At 40.5% G+C, this 20,933-nt stretch overlaps 2 protein-coding genes across 2 annotated transcripts; one reads left to right on the plus strand and one right to left on the minus strand.

The window, feature by feature from the left end:
• Positions 1-4,084: 4,084 nt before the first annotated feature.
• pcnx4 (pecanex 4) lies at positions 4,085-15,622 on the plus strand. Its single transcript, XM_088433595.1, has 11 exons — positions 4,085-4,222; positions 4,731-5,522; positions 5,603-5,782; positions 6,931-7,472; positions 7,545-7,645; positions 7,824-7,946; positions 8,775-9,135; positions 10,083-10,186; positions 11,914-13,019; positions 14,538-14,724; positions 14,798-15,622. Exons 2-11 carry the CDS (start codon positions 4,825-4,827, stop codon positions 15,047-15,049), a joined length of 3,654 nt encoding a protein of 1,217 aa, XP_088289721.1. The 5' UTR covers positions 4,085-4,222; positions 4,731-4,824; the 3' UTR covers positions 15,050-15,622.
• Positions 15,177-20,262, minus strand: dhrs7 (dehydrogenase/reductase (SDR family) member 7). The gene is made up of 7 exons (XM_088433597.1): positions 20,029-20,262; positions 19,147-19,299; positions 18,469-18,575; positions 17,969-18,208; positions 16,746-16,868; positions 16,452-16,667; positions 15,177-15,724 (listed from the first exon to the last, which is right to left on the minus strand). Exons 1-7 carry the CDS (start codon positions 20,156-20,158, stop codon positions 15,683-15,685), a joined length of 1,011 nt encoding a protein of 336 aa, XP_088289723.1. The 5' UTR covers positions 20,159-20,262; the 3' UTR covers positions 15,177-15,682.
• Positions 20,263-20,933: the final 671 nt, after the last annotated feature.

The following is a 20,933-nucleotide window of genomic DNA, read 5'->3' on the forward strand; positions in this document are numbered from 1 at the left end:
TAAAAATTGTATACCTAAAACTATCATTTTTAAGAAAATAAGCAATATTAATATATCTTTCAACAACTTTTTTAAACTTATACAGGTTAGTCTAAAATGGAAAAAGAGAAAACTTGCACCCCCCACTTACCGCTCAAACTCTAAATATGATCATCTGTAAAAGTTGTTTAAGTATACCTAAGGTTATCCCTTTTAATTTTAAAAAATAAAGCTACATTAATCAACTCTCAATAACTTAACTACTTTTTACAGCCTTTATACAGGTTACAGGTTAGTCTAAAACTGAAAAAAGTACATCAAAATTATTGGCATCGTCTCGTGCCTCCCCGGGTGGGCCGGCCCCACTATTTGAGAAAGACTGCATTAACGCTTCAAGTTACAGGTCGTAGCTTTTATTTAAATTGAGTCGCAGTTTGGTTCTGTAATGGAACAATTTAATGAGAAAACAGTGATGACTGAAGAACAGTATAAGATAGAATCTTACTTTTACTAGGTACTTTTACCAGATAACGCTTGGCACTGAAAGAGTTAATAAAACAATGTTAATGCTGGAAACATGTGCTTGATATTTCTCTCAAAATGGGGATTTCTGGAGCAACGGAGTTAAAAAATGTATGAAAAGTAAAGTAAATGAAATCTTGACCTCTGGTGTTCGGCACAGTTTTTTTTTTGCATTAAAAAAAAGCACAAAACAGGAACAGGAACATTTTGCCAAATGGTCCCGTTCTGTTGGCCTCCAGCCTTCAAGCAATTATAGACATGTTAACTTTGGCCTCCAGCCTTCAAGCAATTATAGACATGTTAACTTTTACTGCTAAAATGGCTAAATAGGTAAAGTATCCATTTTTATGTTATGAAAACAATTATAATAGCATTTACAGTACCATTTGCTCTTGCTCCATTTGAAAATCCCCTCTCGAGGTTGTTCAAACGAAGATGTGTTTGTAAATTTGACGGAAAGAAAACATGGCCGACCACGACCTCCGCTTTCAGAAGCCCAGGTCTGCGGATCTCGAATGTGACGCTCCTCAATCTGTCTCTTTTTGCTCATCTTTCAGAGTTTTGAAAATAAAATTAGCACAAAGACGGTGAATAATTCATGGGTGCCGAGTGAACCCAGATGCACCGCTCTCTCCCTTCGCCTTTCTCTGCGCGGCTCGACCACATGGTTCATAGCTGGTTTAATGGGATGGAATGTGACAGGTTATGTTTTCATCCGCTTGATATGGAGCTGGGCTCAGGCGGGAGAGGGCGGAGAGGGACAGGGCCTACGCTGATATGATCTGGATTCATAATTAGACATGTTTGTGCTCGTCATGAATCAGTTATAGAAGATGCACTTTCCAACCCCCACCAATAGGCACAGAAGAAAGAACACATGCCCCGTATGGGGGGCAATTACTGCTGGTCCACTGACTTCCTACATTTGCTGTGTGTGTGCGCATCCACAGCACCATTAGTCCAAGACTCTGTGAATAATTGCTGAATGGACCATGTTTTCGCCGCTATCTACTCGGGGTCCAGTGTCGGGGGGGTTTAAGTTGTGGTTGACAATAAGGACATGATGACATTGATTGATGTTTTATTCCGAAGATAACAGCAAGCGCATTGCTCGGAGCGACGTGAAACTCGACACACATTACACATTTATCAGCTTGTATTAACTTTAAATGTAATGCGCTTTGAGGTCACAATTACACTAACATCCAGCCTCAAATGGAAAAGACTTGCAGATGCTGGTTGTCAGCACAACAAGAATGATCTTCCTTTCAAAGGTGCACATTGTGTTCTTTTTCTTGCGCCTGTTTTATTTTGTGTGTTTTGTTTTTCTGTAAGGTTCCACGCAAGGAAATATGGACTGTCAGTCAAACACAGGTAATGACAGGAGGGACGCAAACAGGCTCAAAAGAAAATGTTTTGTTGATAGCATGTTGACACGGCAATTAAATCCCGACTTGCAATGAGGGATGATTTCCGTTTAGGCCATTTTTAAACGTGTGTGCCATTTATCACAAAGGCAGGTGGTGTATTTAAAGAATGGGTTTTGCACTAATGGATCCATCATACCGTTCCTAATTATTCTTGCGTCATAATTAAAGCAGCTGTAGCAAAACAAAACAAAAAAAAACAATCATTTCCAACGAATGATGCACAGGGAGGGATTACAGAATACAATACATGCTGTCGTGACTAACAAGGTTTTTGGTTGTTGTGCATTGTTTTGTCCTATAAAAGTAGAAATCGCTTTTTTTTCCAAAGCTGACAAAAACAAGTCTTCTTTGAAAAATCTTATCCTTTTATCCACAATGGCGAATAACAACAACAGTTTAATCTCCTTTACTCCAGATTATTGTCTCTCTTTGTGTTGTGATTGTGGCCATTTAGTAGATCGCTTCATGATCCTCCTTTTCAGGTAAAGTCACTTTTATTGTATGGAAATAGAATTGTCTCGTTTACATAAAGAACACAATAACAGGGATTAAGAGTATTACATTTATATTCCTGGCATGTCTCTTTTGGGGTCAAGCGAGCGCATTACACTTAGGTCTTGAATATCTTAATGTGATCTCTTACATATTAAGAATGCTATGTTGATAAATTATTCAGGATAAGGATGTGCAATTATAAATGTGGAAGGGGGGCTGCTTTTCATTGTTACAAACAAATCAATTTTATGTGATGCTGATTAAGTGCACATGTATTACTGTATGTCTTGATCACCATCTGGAGCCTGTTCCATCACATTTGGGTAAGGGTGGGGTCCCCCTGGACTGGTCGCTGGTCAATCAAAGGCATTCACAGACAAACAGCGTTTATTTTTGCAGGTTTGGAATGAGGGCAAAACTCACAGTATCCTGTGAAAATCCCAGCAAGTGCGTGGAGAATGTGCAAACCCCACATAGGAAGACCAAAGTCAAGATTGGAGCATGGATTCGCAACTGTGAGGCAGACATGATGTGCACAAGGACACTGCTGCCTTTGTGTGGTTCACATTGCTTCTTTTTTGGTGTGATGAGCATGTGAGATTTGTCTTTTTTGTTTCCAGTGCAAAAAGACCGCCATACAAGCATTAAAAAAAAAACATCAAGCAGAAAGGGATGTGTTTATTTTCAGCAGTAAAAAGTTTTGGGTTTTTTTAATTTATCAAATCTCATTTTCTTAACCCTCATTTTAGTGTACTGTTAATGCCTTTTTTTTTTTTTTTAATTTGCTGTCAACTGGATATGACATCATAGTCAGCAACCAATGCATCACACCTATTTTCTGGGTTTGGGCCGGTGATGTTTGCTAGATGAACTGGTTAACTTGACATTTCTGATGGCAGTAAATGGCAAAAAAACTTTCTAAAGGTTTTAATCATACATGAGAAATAATAAAACCAACAAATCGTTTTATGGGTATAATTGTAGATTTTTACTACTGAAAACGGCTACATAAAGCATGTAGAAAGGCTGGTAGATTAGATAATAGATGGGGGATGATTTTAACTGTCCTGTTATGTTTGTTTGCTAGGATCATATTTAAAGAATGTTATTTAGTCACCCAAATGTGCCTGAAAAATGTGTAATCCAAGTCCAATAGTTAGTTGTGTGTGTGTGTGTTTTATTTTGACCCAGGTTTTGCTTATTTATAAAAAAAAAAGGTTACACAAATGTAAATCACTGCAAAAATCTTAACAAAAATACATACAAATGGCATTTTAATGGATATGTTGATAATACTGTACATAAATCAGGCGGATATCTTGAACTGAAAAACTACATTCAAATATTTACTTTCAACTTTCAAATGGGTGAGTTTGACCCAACAACATAACGCATACAAATACAAATGAAAATTGTATTTATTTGTAGCTGCATAATAGCTTTTATAAGATGTGTAATGTTTATGTTTATTTTTGTTTTGTTTTTTTGTGTAATGTATGTATGTATGTGTAATGTAGATCCTTGGCTCGTCAATCTCTGACTGATGCTGTGAAGGTGGCCGTATGCCTACAAAGGCGGGGCTAGGTGCGCTCATGTCCAATCAGCGCTAGCACCACCCTTGCCTTCACGCTCATTGGCTCATAGCCGTGTGTGCAATATTTTCAGTGTAGCTTGGTTTTGTAGCATTCGGCTAACAGCTAATGCTCACGATTTCCGCAAATTTGTCGACATTATCATCATTTTTTTGCTGAATACTACATAAAGTTTTGCTTTACTGGTGATTTCTTGGGTTCACGGTAAGCTTCCACTGCAGCAGCGACGCCGTTAACTCGCCAATTTCCGCATTGTATGTGTGAAACATCAAGCTGCTGGTCAGGCTTTCGTGGAAGCTGGCTAACAATACAGCTAACAACACAAACTGGGAAAGAGGACTGGAATCAATTAGCTTTGTTTTTTTAAGGAGGGGTTGTTTAAATGCTTGTTTATTAATGTTGCTTGGATACGTTAGGGCTTCTGTTCTGCAGCTGCTTGTGTGTTGTGTGTGTGTGTGTGTGTTTTTTTTTTTTTTTATCAATTCCGTGGCTGTTGATCTATACAGATTACAGCTGTTTCCCAGGGTTTTCACAATACAGTACTTTGCTTTAAGTTCAGTCATTAAACCATAACTTTTATTTAACCACAACCAAGATCCCGTTATGGTCGGCCATGAAAATATTCCCAGCGATAACACGTTTTTTTTTTTATTATTATTATTGTAAAGTCGTATGATATTGTCCACAGCTTTTTTATTTCTCTTTTCCCTAGTTGGAGGTGTGAATCATCAATGCTTTGCAACATAGAAGCGATGGCTGGTAATGCTTCTTCAGCTGCGTGGAGATGACCTGCCACCCTTTCGGGAATGGTCAGAATGGGGCCAGATGTGCCCCTTCTCAATGAATACAAGCAGGAGTTTTTCTGGAAGCGCTTCCCCCAAACGGTCTTGGGGGGTCCGCGCTTCAAGTTGGGCTACTGCGCTCCACCATACGTCTACGTCAATCAGGCCGTCCTTTTCCTGACGCCATGGCTATTCGGGGGTGTCAGCACGCTCCTCTGCCAGTTGCAGCTTCTCCAGGAGCTGCACGCCGCCGTGCTCTCCGGCGCGCTGATGATTGCGGCGGCGGCTGGCGTCCAGGCCGTGGCATTGTATGCCGGACGACGGAACGGTGTTGTGGAACAACTTGGGGCACCCAACACCCTAGTTGATGAAGAAGAGGTTGAGTTTACTCACTGCGTCAGCCCAGAGACGGTCCGATTCATTGCGCCCGGGAAGAGATTCGGGCTGAATGTGGTGATGCATACAATACTGGCTGGGCTGCTGTGTGGCTTCGGGACATGGTACGTGCTACTTGGAAGACTGACCGCTCTGTACGGCAGCATAAGTGTGTCCCTGGTGGTCTTTGTCCTAAGTTGGGTGACTGTGTGTATAGCGGAGTATTCCCTGGTTGTGAATACAGCCACAGAGACAGCGACTTTCCAGGCACAGGACACTTATGAGATTACCCCACTCACCCGGCCCCTCTACATTTTCATTTTCATTGTTGTGGACTTGACTGACAGGTAAGTAACTCCTAACAAATTAATTGCATTGACTCAGTCAAATCCATTGGTGACATTTTGCTGTACTTGATTGATTTTAGGTTCTCTGGCCCAGTCCCAGAGCTCCAACTCGCCAGCCAGGTTCTTCATGTGCTTTTCCTTTTCCTGCCTTTACTGTGGGCATTGGGCATACTTCCTCCCCTGGATGCTTTGTTTCTCTGGGGCATGGAGCAGGTGCTTGTGTTTGGATTAGGAGGCTCCCCAATGTCCAGTAACTTCAGGTTCGTGTTGAAATAGAATATACATACACAATGTATACATACATACAAATACATAGCAATATACATATACATACAATTCTAGTGTGGGCGAACCCTGATTTATCATCAGGGATGCATTTCAGACACACTTGTGATGAGGTGAAATACATGATGTAGACCGATTGTAATTACAAAAAAAACGTTAAAAATTGTTTTTCCCCTCCCACTTTAAACACATTTAATAGCATTAAAATAACGTAACATTTTAAGTATAGCGTTTCAGTTTACTGCAGTGATTCTCAAACTTTTTCTATGGCGTATCCCCTGTAAAAACATTTTTTCAGCCTTCTACACCCTAACCAGAACAAAGCTTTTTTTGTGGGAAAAAAAATGGAACTCTTTGTATCGTGGTCTCTTGAATTATTTGAAAATAAAATGATATAACTAAAAATGGAAAAAAAAGATCTTAAATATTAATGGAGATTATTATTAACAGTTTGTGTGCAAATGTTGCTACCCTAAATACATTGAAAGCTAGTTTATATGAATAAATGATAAAACTTATGACATTCAAATTTACTGTTGTACCCGTGGTCTAGAGACGCATGGGAGATCCTCTGGGTATTTTTTCTTAAATTGATTACCTGGTCTTAGGTATTTTAAATGTCATAACCCCTTAACTCTTGTCATTGACAGCATTTAAACTCAATTTGCTTCCCTTTTTCAAGCTCTTTTTATCGCCGTCGTTCTTGCTGATCAAAACAACTGTTTCAATGTTTCAAATATAATGTCTAAATTTGATTTTTGAGGAGTGACGCATAAGTCAAACAATAATCATTTAACTTGCATCTCGACCTTCTGGAATCTAGATGGATTAATTATCTTGAATATATTTTCAGTTTGTTTTTTCTTCTCATGTTCCATGAACCAGGAAGTAGCCCGAAACAAATGCATTTTTTGTCACTTTTGTTTAACAGTTCATCAGTGTTGGAAATTAGCCCTCTACCGAAAGTTATCACTGTTGTCGTCTTTAAATAAATTGCGACCACTTTTAATACACAAAAAATGCAGTCCAGTTCAACAAAACAGATCGCCTTAAATACTTCAGGTGGCAACAGAAATAAAAGAATGACATTTCTTTATTTGTGTTTATGCGCCCTCCCACACAGGTTGCTTTTGATGTTTGGCGTTTCTGCTAGCGTAGCTGTGTGCAATTACTTCATCCCATCAACAATGGGAGTCGTCCTCTTCTCCACTGCTACGGGCTTCCTGCTGAGTTTGGACCTCAGCCAGGTTGGCGGCCTCTGCCACGCTCCCAGAGCCGACTGCAAGGACTATGGCTTGCGCAGAGGCAGGTCATGGTCCCCGTCTCTTTGCAACACCTTTGGCTGGAATCTGGGATGTAGGGAGGTGTTGGCGTATGCAAGCCTGTTGTCGGCGGCCCTGGCAGAAGCGGGCCTGTTGCATCACTTCTACAGTTCGGCTCGGTCCAACAGTTTTGTCAAGGGACCCCAGGCTCCTGTCAGCTACCTCGTGCTGGTCCTCTTCTCCCTCTGCTGGTTTCTCAGGGAGATCCAGGGGGCCTATGTGTGTGCCGGTTTATTCCTCAATCCCCTTTACCCGAAAGGCATGTCCAGTGTGCAGACTTTCAAACAGAACAACAGAGGCTTATTCATCGCAGCAGCCATCAGAAGAGTCGTTCTTTATCTTGGTAACATCAAGTACGCCTAAGAAATTAATGACGCTTTTCTGAGTGTAATCATTTGTTTGCGTGTGTTCACAGTGTCTCCGTTTGCATTGATTGCTTTCCTGGCTATGGACGAATCCCTGCAGCAACTCCATGGGGTTCCGCTCAGTGTGGGATTCACTCGAGCCTTCAGAGTGGTAGGTGCACACAAACTATAAAAAAAAATCTGAATATAGTGACGTTTGCTGATTCATACACAATAAGTGCAGATATGTTGTTCAAAGGAGAAGGATTTTTTTTAAATAAAAAAACAATTCCTTTTCTGGTTTCATGTTTGTTGGGTCAACATTGTCTTTACTGCATGTTTGCTTGCAGTTATGGCAGAGCTCAGAGGATGCTTTATTACAAGTGGTTGTAGTTGTCATTGTGCGTCTTGCGGCTGGAAACAACAAGCTGCCTGGCTGGGACAACCTGGGCACAGGGATTCAGCTTCTATTGGTGAGTACAAGATGGAACACACATACACATGCTTCAATTAGGATATGCAAATTAACATGATTTAAAGTCACATCTTTGAAAACGAGTCGCAGAAACTGATTTCAGAGAATTTGATGAGTTGATTGACATCGGTGAGTTTTGCATTTTAAGAAATTATGGCAGTTTTGAATACTTTTTGTCATTTCTGGTGTCGTTTCAGATTTACCTTCTGATAATTTGCTGGCCTCAAAGTAATGTTATGATGTTCTAATGACCTTTTTAACATGGTGACTGTAGATTAGTGATTCCCTAATGTTTTTTTTCAACGATGTATTTTGTATAAAATCATTTTTCAGTCAAGTTCCTCTTAACCAACGCAAAGCTGTCTAGATGAAAAAAATAAGACTCAAAACAGAGTGCTGTGCCATCTGTGTCTCATTTATTAAACTTTGAAACCACACTTGTAGCAGTATCTCTAGGCGTATTTTATTCAGCAACTCCAGAAGATAGTGTTATTTCATGTTTTATTTCTGGCACATCTATCCCAAAATTATGGCACTAATGACAATTTGCATTTGATTTAAATAATAAATAAAGGCATATGTTTACACTATGACACAATTTAGCATTAAATTGCTTCATGTTCCCTTTCATTTGCTTTTGAAAATAATCTACTGTTCTATCCACAGCAATAAAAGGCACTGTATTAGATCTCCTGATACCTGAAGGAACACTATTATAATGTGACATCTCCCCTTTAAGGCTTTTATGTTACACTCATTCGGAACTTACTGCTGCAGTTAACTCAGAAGAGTGCATGTGTCCAGTGATCATACGTTACCTCGACAGGTTGGTCTCCTGATGGATCGATTGACCCAGTTCCTGGCCAAGTTGAAGTTCACCCTCACTGTGTTGGTGACATCGTGGACCGAGAAGAAGCAACGGCGTCAGTCGGCCGGAACCCTCCTGGCTCTCAACGCCTCGCTCTGCCCGCTTCTATTGGCTGTGGTGATCCTGTCTGCCCTGCTCTCTGCCCCCCTGCTCCCTCTCTTCACGCTCCCCATCTTCCTGGTGGGCTTCCCCAGACCTCAGCGCAGTTGGCCAGGGCCCGTAGGTACCGCCTGCCCGTGCCCAGACTCCATCTTCTACCAGCAAATGAGCACAAGTCTCGCTTCTGCCCTGAGGAAAGCATTTGCAAGAGGGTCTCTTGGTTGGTTACTATGCATTCCTTCTATTCTTATTCAAGGGGGGGGAACTCCATTGAATTATTCATCGTTGGCATTTGCTCAGTGAGTGCTACAAAATGTTCATTAGCAACTAACAATTACTGTCTTTTGGAATATAGTTCATCAATCCAAAGAGATTGAGTACAGGGGTAGATGCTACGTCTGTCTAAAGCTTAGAAGCTAAAAGCATAAGCAAATGAGTGTGAACATTAAGCTTTCTGACTTGAGTAATTTAAAATGATAATTTGGAGCACACACACAGCACACCTGAACAATCTCATGATCATTTGCTACAGTATGTGATGGTGGTTCACATCTTTTAGCTACACCTTACCCTATTGTGCCTTTGCCTTGTTAATCACTTTAGGAAGCAAAAACCAAAAACGTTTTAGACTGAAAGTTACCTTTTCATCATATGTTTGGTTTTGGTTTGAAATTATTGCAGTTTTGTCCTCTATCACATGACGACAGAAGAAAAAAAGTGAATCATTTCTAATGAACAGATGATTTATGTAACTATTAAAGTCACGCCAAGTCAAGCAGTTATGTTATTTGTAGTGAGCTGTGTGTAGTTGAGTAGAAGTGTCCCCGGCGTTGTTCACACTGGAAGGTGTGCAGTGAGTGGTAAAGGGGTCCCCTCCGCGTGTCACTTCCCATCATGACCTTGGGGCCGGCATTCTGACATGTTGCCACGGGACCTGACATTATCCCTAAGCCACCTAAAAACAAAAGGGCTTCCTTTCTTCAGCTCCCTGCCCCCAAACATGAATAGCCACAATACCCCTAGTGTAAATTCAAGGGCAAACAAGGAGAGATGAAAATATATCTAATAAACAGTCTTTATTGGAGTGGGCATGCACCAAGAGTCTGTTTTAGGTTGAGTTTGTTTCCTTGCTTTTTTAAAGAAGATGCCTGTTGCTTCCTCTTGCAGGTTCTTTAGCACCAGGCTCTCACTTTCTTGGCCGCTTTCAAGACCGCATGGTCTGGATCATGATTTTGGAGAGAGGATATGGCTACTGCACGGTCAATATTAAGGTACATTTTGAGACTGTGATACAGTTCACACAATCATCTGTACATAGGTGTAAAAGGTTTCTCAAAAAAGAAGTTTACCTCAAAGAAATCTTTACTCTGTTTTATACAGAAGGCATTAGTAGACTAGTTAGCACATCCGCCTCACATGCAGAGGTCCTGGGTTTGTATCCGGCTCCGGCCTTCCTGTGCCGAGTTTGCATGTTCTCCCCCTGCCCTGTGTTTTTTTTTTTTGCGGGTACTCTGGTTTCCTCTCACATTCCCTGAAACATGCATGGTAAGTGTATTAGACACTCCAAATTGCCCTTGTGTATGCTTGTGAGTGTGAATGGTTGTCACTGTGTGCCCTGCTTTTGGCTGGCAACAAACTCACCCCACCACTGCCCAAAGGCAGCTGGGATAGGCACCAGCAAGCTTGCGACCCTAGTGAGGACAAGCAATTCAGGGTCAGGGCAGTCTCACCAATCCAAACTGTATTCTGATCAATATTATGTTTGTGGCGTATGAATTAAGCAGCAAAATCCATCTGTTTGTATCCATCTCAGAGGGCGGCTCTTTCACCACTTGCTGTCAACTGGCAATGACATCACAGTGCCTAAGAGCATAGTTAACTAGAGCTGCCCCTATCGAATCATTTTAAAATCGATTATCCTGACGATTACTCTATCAAATAATCAAGTAATACCCCCTCACCCTTTAATATGGTTGCACGTGAGGGTTTTTGTTTTTAACTCCCAAGGTAGCACATAGTGTGCATTTCTACTCATTATTTTCTTCTATAGTATAGATTCTAAACTAAACTACACTAAACTTTTTTTAAAAATGTAGACAATATCATTTGATGCCATGCTAACAGAAATAAAGTAATGATTACAGTATGTACTCTTTCTAGGCCACCTTTTAGGGCTGCAACTAGAGCTATCACTATCAACTCTTTTTTATTTTTTATTTTTTTTTAAGATAAATTATCCTATTGATTCCTCCAACTTCATGTGACAAAATTCGGAAAACAGGAGAGCAGTAGTTGGTCAGTAACTGAGCCCTAAGAATCGTTATCATTTCCAGGTTGACAGCAAGGGGCAAAATGGCCACAGCCTGAAAAGAATTAAAAACAGAGGGATTTTGCTGCAATCTTGATAAGAATGGTGTCTTCAGAATAGTTTGAGTGCTTAGAACATTACTGGAAAAAAATGGGGTTTACTTCCCTTTTTAATATTGTGGAACTTTGACATAAACATGTAGCTTATCACTTAATTTTAAGAGGTTGCTAAAGTAAAAAATGTGTTTTCCATTCAGGAATTCCTGCCACTATGCTTCATACCTTTTTTCAAGGGCTCAAATGTAATTGGACGAGGTGACATCATTGTAAATATAACCATAAAATATTTTGAATAATTTAATGAGGGAATATGACCAAATTCCCAATTTTCTTCCTAGTGAGGTTTGCCACTGTCTCCCTGTTTACCACAAATCCTTTTGAATGATTTACACTAATAATCATTTAATCAACTCAACCTATTTACCACAAATTAATAACCACAAATAATTTGAAAACTCTTAGAAGCTAGTGCTGATCTCAGAGCTTGCTTTTCACTTAATATTCAGATAGACTTGTTATGTGTGCAGAACAAAATGTCATGGCATTTGACCTGCACAGTGTTACAAAGAAATATAAAGTAAAACAAAGATGAATGTGAATGAGGTGAAACTTTGAGCGGTTGTTTTCTCAGGGCTTGGAGCTACAGGAAACATCTTGCCACACGGTGGAAGCACGGAGGGTGGATGAGGTTTTCGAGGCTGCTTTTGAGCGCCCGGAGCGTCTCGGTTTGACCCAGGGTTTGAACCTACACTGGGCCAACGCTCTTACACCTTGCGCAGCGCTGGTGGTGCGCGTCTACTCTGATGCTCGCAACGTCCTCTCGGGCATCATTGATTCTCACGACAACCTGAGGAAGCTTCAGGATGACTTTCTGAAAGCCTTGGTGTGGTTGCTACTGCGTTATTGCGTAAAGAAGCAGAAAGGCTCATTGTGGAGCTGCGAAGAAGGGACGACAATCGGCGGCCGAAAGTCGCAGTCTTCCCAGCAGGCGCATACCGCATGCCACCAACCGCACGAGGCTATCGTGGCGGAATCCAAGGTGTCTTCGCTTAGATTTAGACAGGACAGCTCCAGCATGACATCCTTTGGCGACTGGTCGGATGAAGACGACCTTTTTGGACCTCAACCGGCTAGGCGGACGGTTGCCTTGGTGACGGCAGAAGCCCAGTCTGGACACACAATCCTGCAAACGGGAGCCTCTCTTCCGGGGTCGGTCGAGATGGACAGCCTGTTTGAAAACATGGCGCTTTCTGCCCTGCAGCCATTACAGCCGTTGGGACTGGGTATCGGGATGCCGGCGGTCGACAAGGGTCACAACCCGGAGATCTTCAAAGAGAGTCCCGGCTCGCTCCGCCAGCTGACATTCAGCTGCCCCCAGTCCGAGGTATTCAACCTTCCGACGGGATGGAGGACTGCGCCCTTGCTACCCAGCAGATTGCTGCAGCTCAGGCCGTTGTTCCCCGAGGACTGGTTCAGATTCGCATTGGGACAATTCGGACCCGTCGTGCAGAGCGACGCCTCCGAGGATATGACCAAAGCTCTGAAGGAAGACGAAACCTTGAAGGACCTCCACGCGCAGGTGGCGCTCTCGTGCCTGGTGTCGCTCGGCGCAGAGTCGACTTTCACCAGCCCCAGTTACATCTACCGGCTCTACTGCGGAGATGTACCGTGGACGGAGGGTCTCGACTGGCTGTCCTCCAGCAAAGAACTTTATCAGCTCGCACTTAGGGCTTTCAGGTAAAAGTCTGCTTTATTCAACCCTTGGGGGGGGGGGCTGTTGCAAACTATGGAAGATGTGTACGATGAAATGATGAATTTTCCTAAATTATTAAATAATGGTATTCATTTATGTGAAGACGCCGGTCACGTTTAGAATTTTTCACAATAATTAAGAAACAAATACTGGTAATATACAACCCTTTATTTCTATCACTCGCTGCCAGTACACCCCCCCCCCCCCCCCCCAACCCCTCCACACACACAAACACACGTTTTTTTTTTTTACATTCCTTAGTAATACTCCTCATTGCTGGCAAGACCTGTGGTGCTATTAGTCATGGGTGCCCACAATCGCCATGTTAGACCCCTGATCCAGAGCATGAGACTATTTTTTTTAAAGGGAATTAGTGTTCTTTTCACACTCTCTTAACACATAACAACCCATTAAACCAGTCTTTTTTTTCCTTCTAAATATGGATTTTAGCAGCCTTAATTGGCAAAGCTTGCTTGCTTTAAAGTGACACTGTGTAAGGTGTAGACCGTTTTTCATTGGAAGTGAATAAATTAAATTATTATAAATCTCAAAAACTTGCTAATAAATGTGTTCTTAACGACCAACACTATGCTTTAAATATAATCGTAGGTCTCATCATTAAATTATATTACATGGAGGGCGGCACTCCTCCGGAGGTCGCCATGTCTGTCTAACTTCGGACAGCAGCAGGTGTTGATTGCTACATTTACCATAATGCCCCTAAATTTGACATACTCCTTGGAAGTATGTGTAATTTTATGTTTTGCACGGTGTCATTTTAAGCATTTTGCCAAGAGAATTAAAAATGGAGAACGAAAAAGACACTTATTTACGCGACCGTCCACTATCCCAGTGCTTCGCAATTATATTTTGCAAAGCCCCACCGAGGAAAGAGAAAATTTTTCGCAATGACCTCAAATAACCCTAATATAAGTGCACCTAAAACTGTGTCCTTTTTAACATTAGCAAAAGAAAAAAAGCAGTGTAAATCAAACTTCAACAAATGTTTACTACTTTTTTGCAGCGTTTATACAGGTCACAGGTTGGTCTAAAACTCTAAAATAACCAAGTGCCTCAAAGTGCCTGAAATCAAAAACAAACAAAAAGCTGCCAATCCATATTTTATTGCACTTCACAGGGCAGTGTCAAGTTTCTCCTGAGGTCATCCGCGCTCCCTTGGCATCTCGGGGGGCCTGACCAAATATTTGAGAAGAACTGCTCTGTGCACAGTTTCTATGTGTATTATGCTTGATGTTCTTATACGCATTCACTTATTATTCAAACACACATTTTTGGTCATTCATTCAAGTGTGTATTTACCAAGAAGCATGAGAGTGGTACAATTACAAATATTTTGATTCGGCCTCTTTTGACCATTTTAACCTGTTGTGCGTAGGTTATGTATCTCATGCTTCCACTGTACAGTACACGGTATTGATTGTAATCTGTGCTTCAAAGTAAAAAAGTCAAATGCCATCATTCGATTTTATGGTCTGCGTCAGGTTTAGTTTTAAGCTCCTGTTCGATCAAGCCAGCCTTGGGCCTATGGAGTCCCCTGAGGAGATGTTCAGTGCCTTGGAGGAATACGAAAGGAACTGGTACATTGGGTTGGTGTCTGAGAAAGGTTGGCATGACAGCGTTCTTCAGGAGAAGCCATTCCTCTTCTCTTTAGGCCACGACCTCTCAATGGTAAGCGCGTGTAACTCCGTTTGCAGTGTGACACCATAGCGGTCGGTAGAGTTGCTATTTTTGTCGTCCACAGGGTACGTACACTGGCCGAGTGCTGTCCTTGCAAGAGCAGTTGGTGCAGGTGGGTCGACTGAACGGCGAGGGGGTGCGAGGACAGTGGGCCAACCTCTCCTGGGAACTCCTGTATGCCACCAATGATGACGAGGAGCGCTACAGCATCCAGGCCCACCCTTTCATGTTAAGGAACCTGACTGTCCAGGCGGCTGACCCCCCTCTAGGGTACCCCATTTATTCATCAGCACCTCTTCACTTCCCCTGCCTCTGACCAAAGAGTTTGGGAGAACTTTTTTTTTTCCACCCCACACTCCACCACAATATCATGTCTTATCAATAAGGACTGAAGAGAAGACAACAGGGATCTTTTCTTATAATGATGGCATGTTGACAATGTGTTTGTTTTAATATTTGCATTTATTTATCAGTGTGTTTTAGGGGTGCCACAAAGGAAGAATAGTATGTTGGAAAAGTCACAGTCCTGACACATCAGTCATGATACATTCACAGAAACTTTAAATTGGCGGCTAGATTTAGTGAACACATTGGTTTGGGAGTTTAAATTAAGCCCACTGCTCTTTACCAAACACTTGTGTTTTTTTCTTACGACTTCAAATAACGACCCTCCTTTCTTCTCAAAAGGGAAAATAAATACAATTATTTTGTCAAGATAGGGAGGATGTGCCTTGGGTATGTCATGCTGTACAATTCCTGTGCAGGTTCTTTGTTTACATTTCACTTGTTTACAATGTTAAATAGTTGAATTTAGATTAGTCAGTCATGTATATACTGTTCACTTTTATATGTATATCTGTATATAATAAAATGGCTTGTAATAAGGTAATATTGTTCAGTTTGCACCAAAACAAAAAAACAATAAGACAACCTGGTCAAAAGGAATTTTTTATGATGTCTTTGGTTTGGTGAAGTAGGCTGCGTCTGCATCCTGGGAGAGAAAACAAAAAATAATGAGCCTAATGGACAATACATATACAGGGTGTTCCAAGTTAAAAGAAAAAAAAGTAAGGTAATTTAATGGCATCCAAGAAAACTTTCGCGACAAAAAAATGGGCAGTCAAAGGTTATTATAACAAATAGTATTTGAATGCGGCATGCTTCCGTGAGCCCAAATGGCTGAGAACTTAGCCAAATGTGAGCTCTCAACTGCTGCTGCCCAGCAGAGGCCAGCAGATACTCTGGCCAATCACTCAATCACTTGGGGGGATGTAGTCATCCGGCTTTATTTATTTATTTCTTTGTGGAATTAGCAAGGTCACAAACAGCTAAGGTCCTCTAGGTGACGGCTCTGCATCATGACTGCACATTCTAAGAGATTCTGTTCATGCCGTGAAAAAGTCTCCATTGGCGGTTGTGATAATAATGCAAGGTCAGCTGTAAAGACTGTAACAGTGCACGGTAGCAACATGCTGATCCTTTCACATCAAGGCCTTTTCACACAAGTAAACAGACTCGACAGCGGAGTTTGGTCTACACAGAGGAAGGGCACAACGGCTCTCTTTTGGAAGGGAGAAGTTCAGAAATTTGCAAAATATTTATTCTAGATCTCATGTGTATTGCTAAAGTGGCTTCTGTGGTGGATCAAGACCTTGTGCAACAACTACAAAGAAATGCTAGGCGAATATTTCCTTCTAAGCTGAGTTTTAGTCACTTACCAACCCAGATTTGAAATTCTGCACCCTTTTCTTGCTCAGCATGTTTGTGATGAACCAAGCAAAGGTGGGGGCATACTGCCAGGCATAGTAGAAAGCCAAAAAGGGTTGCTGCGCAATCCACATTTCCTTGACACCGTTGGCAATCCCCACCAGTATTAAAGACGCACAGCGACCCGTGGGCATCTTGTGTCCCTGGTAACCAGCTGAGGCCACAGGCTGAATAATGGATATCAGTTATTAGGATCAAAACATCTCGAAAAATGAAGTTAAATTCCTACTTTTTTTTTTTTTTACCTTGTGCAGATCTTCAGTGAAGGCATTTTGTGCGATGAAGGATTGCACTGGCCCTGGACACACTGTGCTGATTAATATATTGGGATAGTCAAGGAGCTCAGTCCGAAGGGAATTAAAAAAACCCTGAGGATAAAGAGGCAACATTTATTCACACCACCAGTAGATTAAAATAAAAAAAAGTTTTCTATGTGAAGATAAGTGGCTATAGAAAATGGATGGATGGATAAAAAAAATAGTTTTTCTTTTTAAATGGACAGTACGAAAAAAATGTATGATTTGGTTGCTGACTGAGTCCGTAACATTAGAAATTTGGCACAAAAAATCTCAAAAATAAAAGCAGATAATTGCAAAGGTTTTTATTTTGATAATAATCAGTCTGCCTTCATAGAGGACTAAAGAAATTGGAAATTATTTCTACTTGGGAGAATAAAATTCTGAGCATTTGGGCAAATAGGTTTCAATAATTAATGGATTACAATAAACCTAATCAATTCATTTGGTAATCGATTATATGCCAATAATTGCACCTCTGGGGGGGAAGTTAACATACTTAGCCATTTTCAACAGTAAAAAGTTCATATTTTGTCTTTGACTTGATAGCTATTATTTTTCATGGACAATTAATACATTTGAAAACACATTTTGCCACTTATTGTTGACTGAAAATGAACTTGTCTACTCAAGGCTCAGCGACCATCACATGACCAGACCCACAAAGCAGGTGGGACAGCCTATGATTGGTCATTACCTGAGCCTTGGCCAGATGTGATGTCATTTTCAGTTGACAGCAAGTGGAACGTGTTTAAAGAAGAATCAACCGTATTTAGAAAATATTTTAGTTAACTAAATTATGGACAAAATATTAACCTTTTATAGTTAAAAATGGCTGAATAAATTTTCTATCGCTTTAATTAAACGTGCATCAGCATGAGCGCTTTGGTTACCATGAGACAAGATTTACCTCTCAATGGCACTAAGCAGGTAAGTCTGCATTTATAAGCAGTGCATCAATTAAAATATGAGCTGTATTGTGGTATGTCTGTTTATATCAACATTTGCTGCAATACAAGGCTGCAGGACTGTACCAAGGCATAATTCGCGTTAAAAGAATATTTGTGTCAAATATATAGCCGGTGAAAATTTGAAACACAGCACCTTACGTTTACGGTAATTAGTTTTCTTCACTAATTAAGTGACAGTTTTTGCACATGCGTAAACGTCACCTGCAGGGCATGTTTGCTAGCAGCGTATCCTGACGCCAAGGGCGCCCCGGCGATGCCCAACACGCTGCTGATGGTCACGATGCTGCCGGTGCCGCGTTGCGTCATATGTGGCAGCACCTGTTTGGTGAGGGAGACGGTACCTAAGTAGTTGAGATCCATCAGAGCCTGGTACACGTCAACGCTTGCTTCCAAAAACAAAGAGCGCTGACTTCGGCCACCGTTGTTAATCAGGATGTCAATCTGGAAGGTAAACAATGTTGAGACAATGAATGCTTGAATGGCATGGCATTTAAGTAAAATCATGAATTAAAGTTAAATATCACTAAAATTTTTACACTCAGAAAAGTTATTCGTGAGGGTTTTATGATGTTAATCATTTGACTCAGAAACAGAGCCTTTTAGCACTTGTTTGCTTTTGGAAAGAAATGGTTATGATAGGCTTGATAGGTTCCACTTTAACACACCGATGCATGTTTCATCAAGAAAAACTGTGGTCATACTTGTCCAAAGTACTCAATTGCAGCTTGCGTTTTGGCTTCATGGGTTTCCCTCGCCAACAAATCCAATGGAAGAACAAGAATATCCTCGTCCTTCAGATCCGAGGACTCTGGAGGTATACACAAATGGGATCCACGGACAATAACAAAGTCCATTTATAAAAGTGTTGCTGTAATGACATTCACCTTACATAACCTTGTTTCACTTTTTTGTGCAATTGCTTTTTGCCTACCTTCTATTAAAATTTGAACTTTGTGTTTAAAAAGATACAAAATGAGAAAATATTCATGCCTGCCTGAGAATTATTGTATTATGTGTGTTGTGTGAGGTTTTACAGCCCTAATGCACACGAGTGAAAAACTGATTAATAAAGGAAAAAACACAGAAATAATTAATGGGGGGGGGGGGGGGGGGGGGGGGCAAATAGAGAAAACTGAATAAAAAAGTGAAAAAAAACAAAAAAACAAAAATTGAAAAATATAAGATGAATGCATGTGGGTGTGACAAAAAAGGTTTATAGATAGAATTAAAGATGACGGCTGTATATATATATATATATATATATATATATATATATATATATATATATATATATATATATATATATATATATGAATACTGTTTATGCATCTGTGTGTGTGTAACAATATGTAATAATTTGTGAAAAATTGTCATCTCACCTAAGCATTGCTTTTTCACCCTCCTTAGCTCATCCTCACGGCGGGCGGACAGTATAAGGCGCGAACCACACCGAGCCAGCTGGTAGGCCAGCTCCTCTCCGATGCCGCTGGATGCTCCAGTGATCCACACCACCTGACCCTTCAACTTCACCTCTGACAGGTCAAAGAAACATTAATGCTCTTTAGCAGGTCACTGGCCAATGTTGTGAGTCAGGATGAACATTAATATGGAGCCTAAACATAACTATTCTTGGACAGTGACTTTTTCTTGTTGTGCTACATTGTTCCCCACGTACCACAAATTGTACTTGTGCAATACTGGTTTAATTGTTGTTTCTCTGACTGATAATGCAGTCGTTCATACAATTGCAAGCAGAAATAAAACGCCACGATTATGATAATACATAGGAGTAAGAATGCCCAAAGTTTGGGATTATTGCCACAAGTGGTTCAGGCTTGAGGCAGTCACTATAGTACTTACAATCATTTTAATCAACAAACAGTATTAAAAAAAAAACCCTAGTATCAATCTTAATGCCAATCACTCATTTGTTGACATCCACATCACTTACCATGCCAGGCAGGAAATTTTTGTTTAGTTACAAATTCCACCATCTCATCAGAATTAAAGTAACTCAAATAATAATAATAATATGCAAAAAGTAAAATTTTGAAATAATAAAGAAAACTAAATTCGAGAGTGTTTCCAAACTACTGACTGGTACTGTTTCATAGTTCAGTCGACCTTGTACAAAGTTAGCAATGATCACATGGGATCACAGGATGATTGGGCAAGGATTCATAAAGAAAGTTAGTGCCATTTCCAAGCGCACAAGTGTTTAAAAACGTCAAACAAAGCGAACATTTTCCTGGTGTCCTCACCCGACTTGCTTCCGAACAGACTTGCCCAAAGCAACGTCAAATCTGCATCTCCAAACAAGAATGCCAGCAAGTGAAGGAATGCATAAAGTAAAAGGAAGTAGCACAACGCAGATACAACACAGCAATCCATAGCTATAGATGTTCCGGAAATGCAGTTGACAAAGAACGCTCTTTAAGCACTACTCGGAGAATTTAGCACAAGTTTACAAAAACAATGACACATACGGATGTTGCGTCACTTCCTCTTTCAAATCTCTTTTAAGCCCCTGCAGCCCAGCTATAATTTTAAATTTTAAATTATATTAAACGTTACATAAGTAACAATATACTGTAACATGCATTGTATAATTGTTATTTCACATTTTTATATAATTCTCACATTCGATTTTTAACATTCGAGTGGTACTAGAACATGCTTTGTTTTTAGATTGTGTGTAAAACGATCCACTTACGTTTACGATGTACGTTTACGGTCATTCATATGTAATCACGTGTGTGTACAGCATTTGCTATTCAAATAATTTTGATATTTAATTCAATAAAATTCACACATTCATACCACTAGTTTTATACTCTGTGTAAAGACCTCTTCACAGGTTTTGCACTGGTGTGGTCAAAAGTTTTGTTTATGTTGTGGTTCAAATGAAAACAAGGTTGACAATTCTAGTTTATATTTAATGGTATTTGAATTACATTTTGATTTGATTGGAAAGATACACTCAATAAATGACGTCGACTGATTCAAGCTGTACTGTATATTTACAAGGAATCCATGTTTTAGTGTAGATTTCAATGTGTAATTGCAACATTGTTTATTATCTATAACCGATGCAGATAAAGGTAGAACACTTGGTCAGTTTAATCAGTCGTGGCCTATTTCATAACATTGTTTCCTTCCTTTCCTC

This window comes from Hippichthys cyanospilos, chromosome 14 (genome assembly GCF_059441005.1).
Source record: "Hippichthys cyanospilos isolate Australia breed blue-spotted pipefish chromosome 14, RoL_Hcya_1.0, whole genome shotgun sequence".
Taxonomy (NCBI): Eukaryota; Metazoa; Chordata; class Actinopteri; order Syngnathiformes; family Syngnathidae; genus Hippichthys; species Hippichthys cyanospilos.

Bases quoted from the DNA above. Each gene is read 5' to 3' on its own strand.
- dhrs7 (XM_088433597.1), bottom strand. From the start codon at position 20,158: ATGGATTGCTGTGTTGTATCTGCGTTGTGCTACTTCCTTTTACTTTAT. The intron at 16,668-16,745 runs GTAAAAAAAAAA...TCCATTATTCAG, and splicing joins TCACTGAAGATCTGCACAAG to CCTGTGGCCTCAGCTGGTTA. The intron at 15,725-16,451 runs GTAAGTGACTAA...TTTCTCTCCCAG, and splicing joins AGAATTTCAAATCTGGGTTG to GATGCAGACGCAGCCTACTT.
- pcnx4 (XM_088433595.1), top strand. From the start codon at position 4,825: ATGGTCAGAATGGGGCCAGATGTGCCCCTTCTCAATGAATACAAGCAG. The intron at 7,473-7,544 runs GTAACATCAAGT...GTGTGTTCACAG, and splicing joins AAGAGTCGTTCTTTATCTTG to TGTCTCCGTTTGCATTGATT. The intron at 9,136-10,082 runs GTTGGTTACTAT...TTCCTCTTGCAG, and splicing joins ATTTGCAAGAGGGTCTCTTG to GTTCTTTAGCACCAGGCTCT.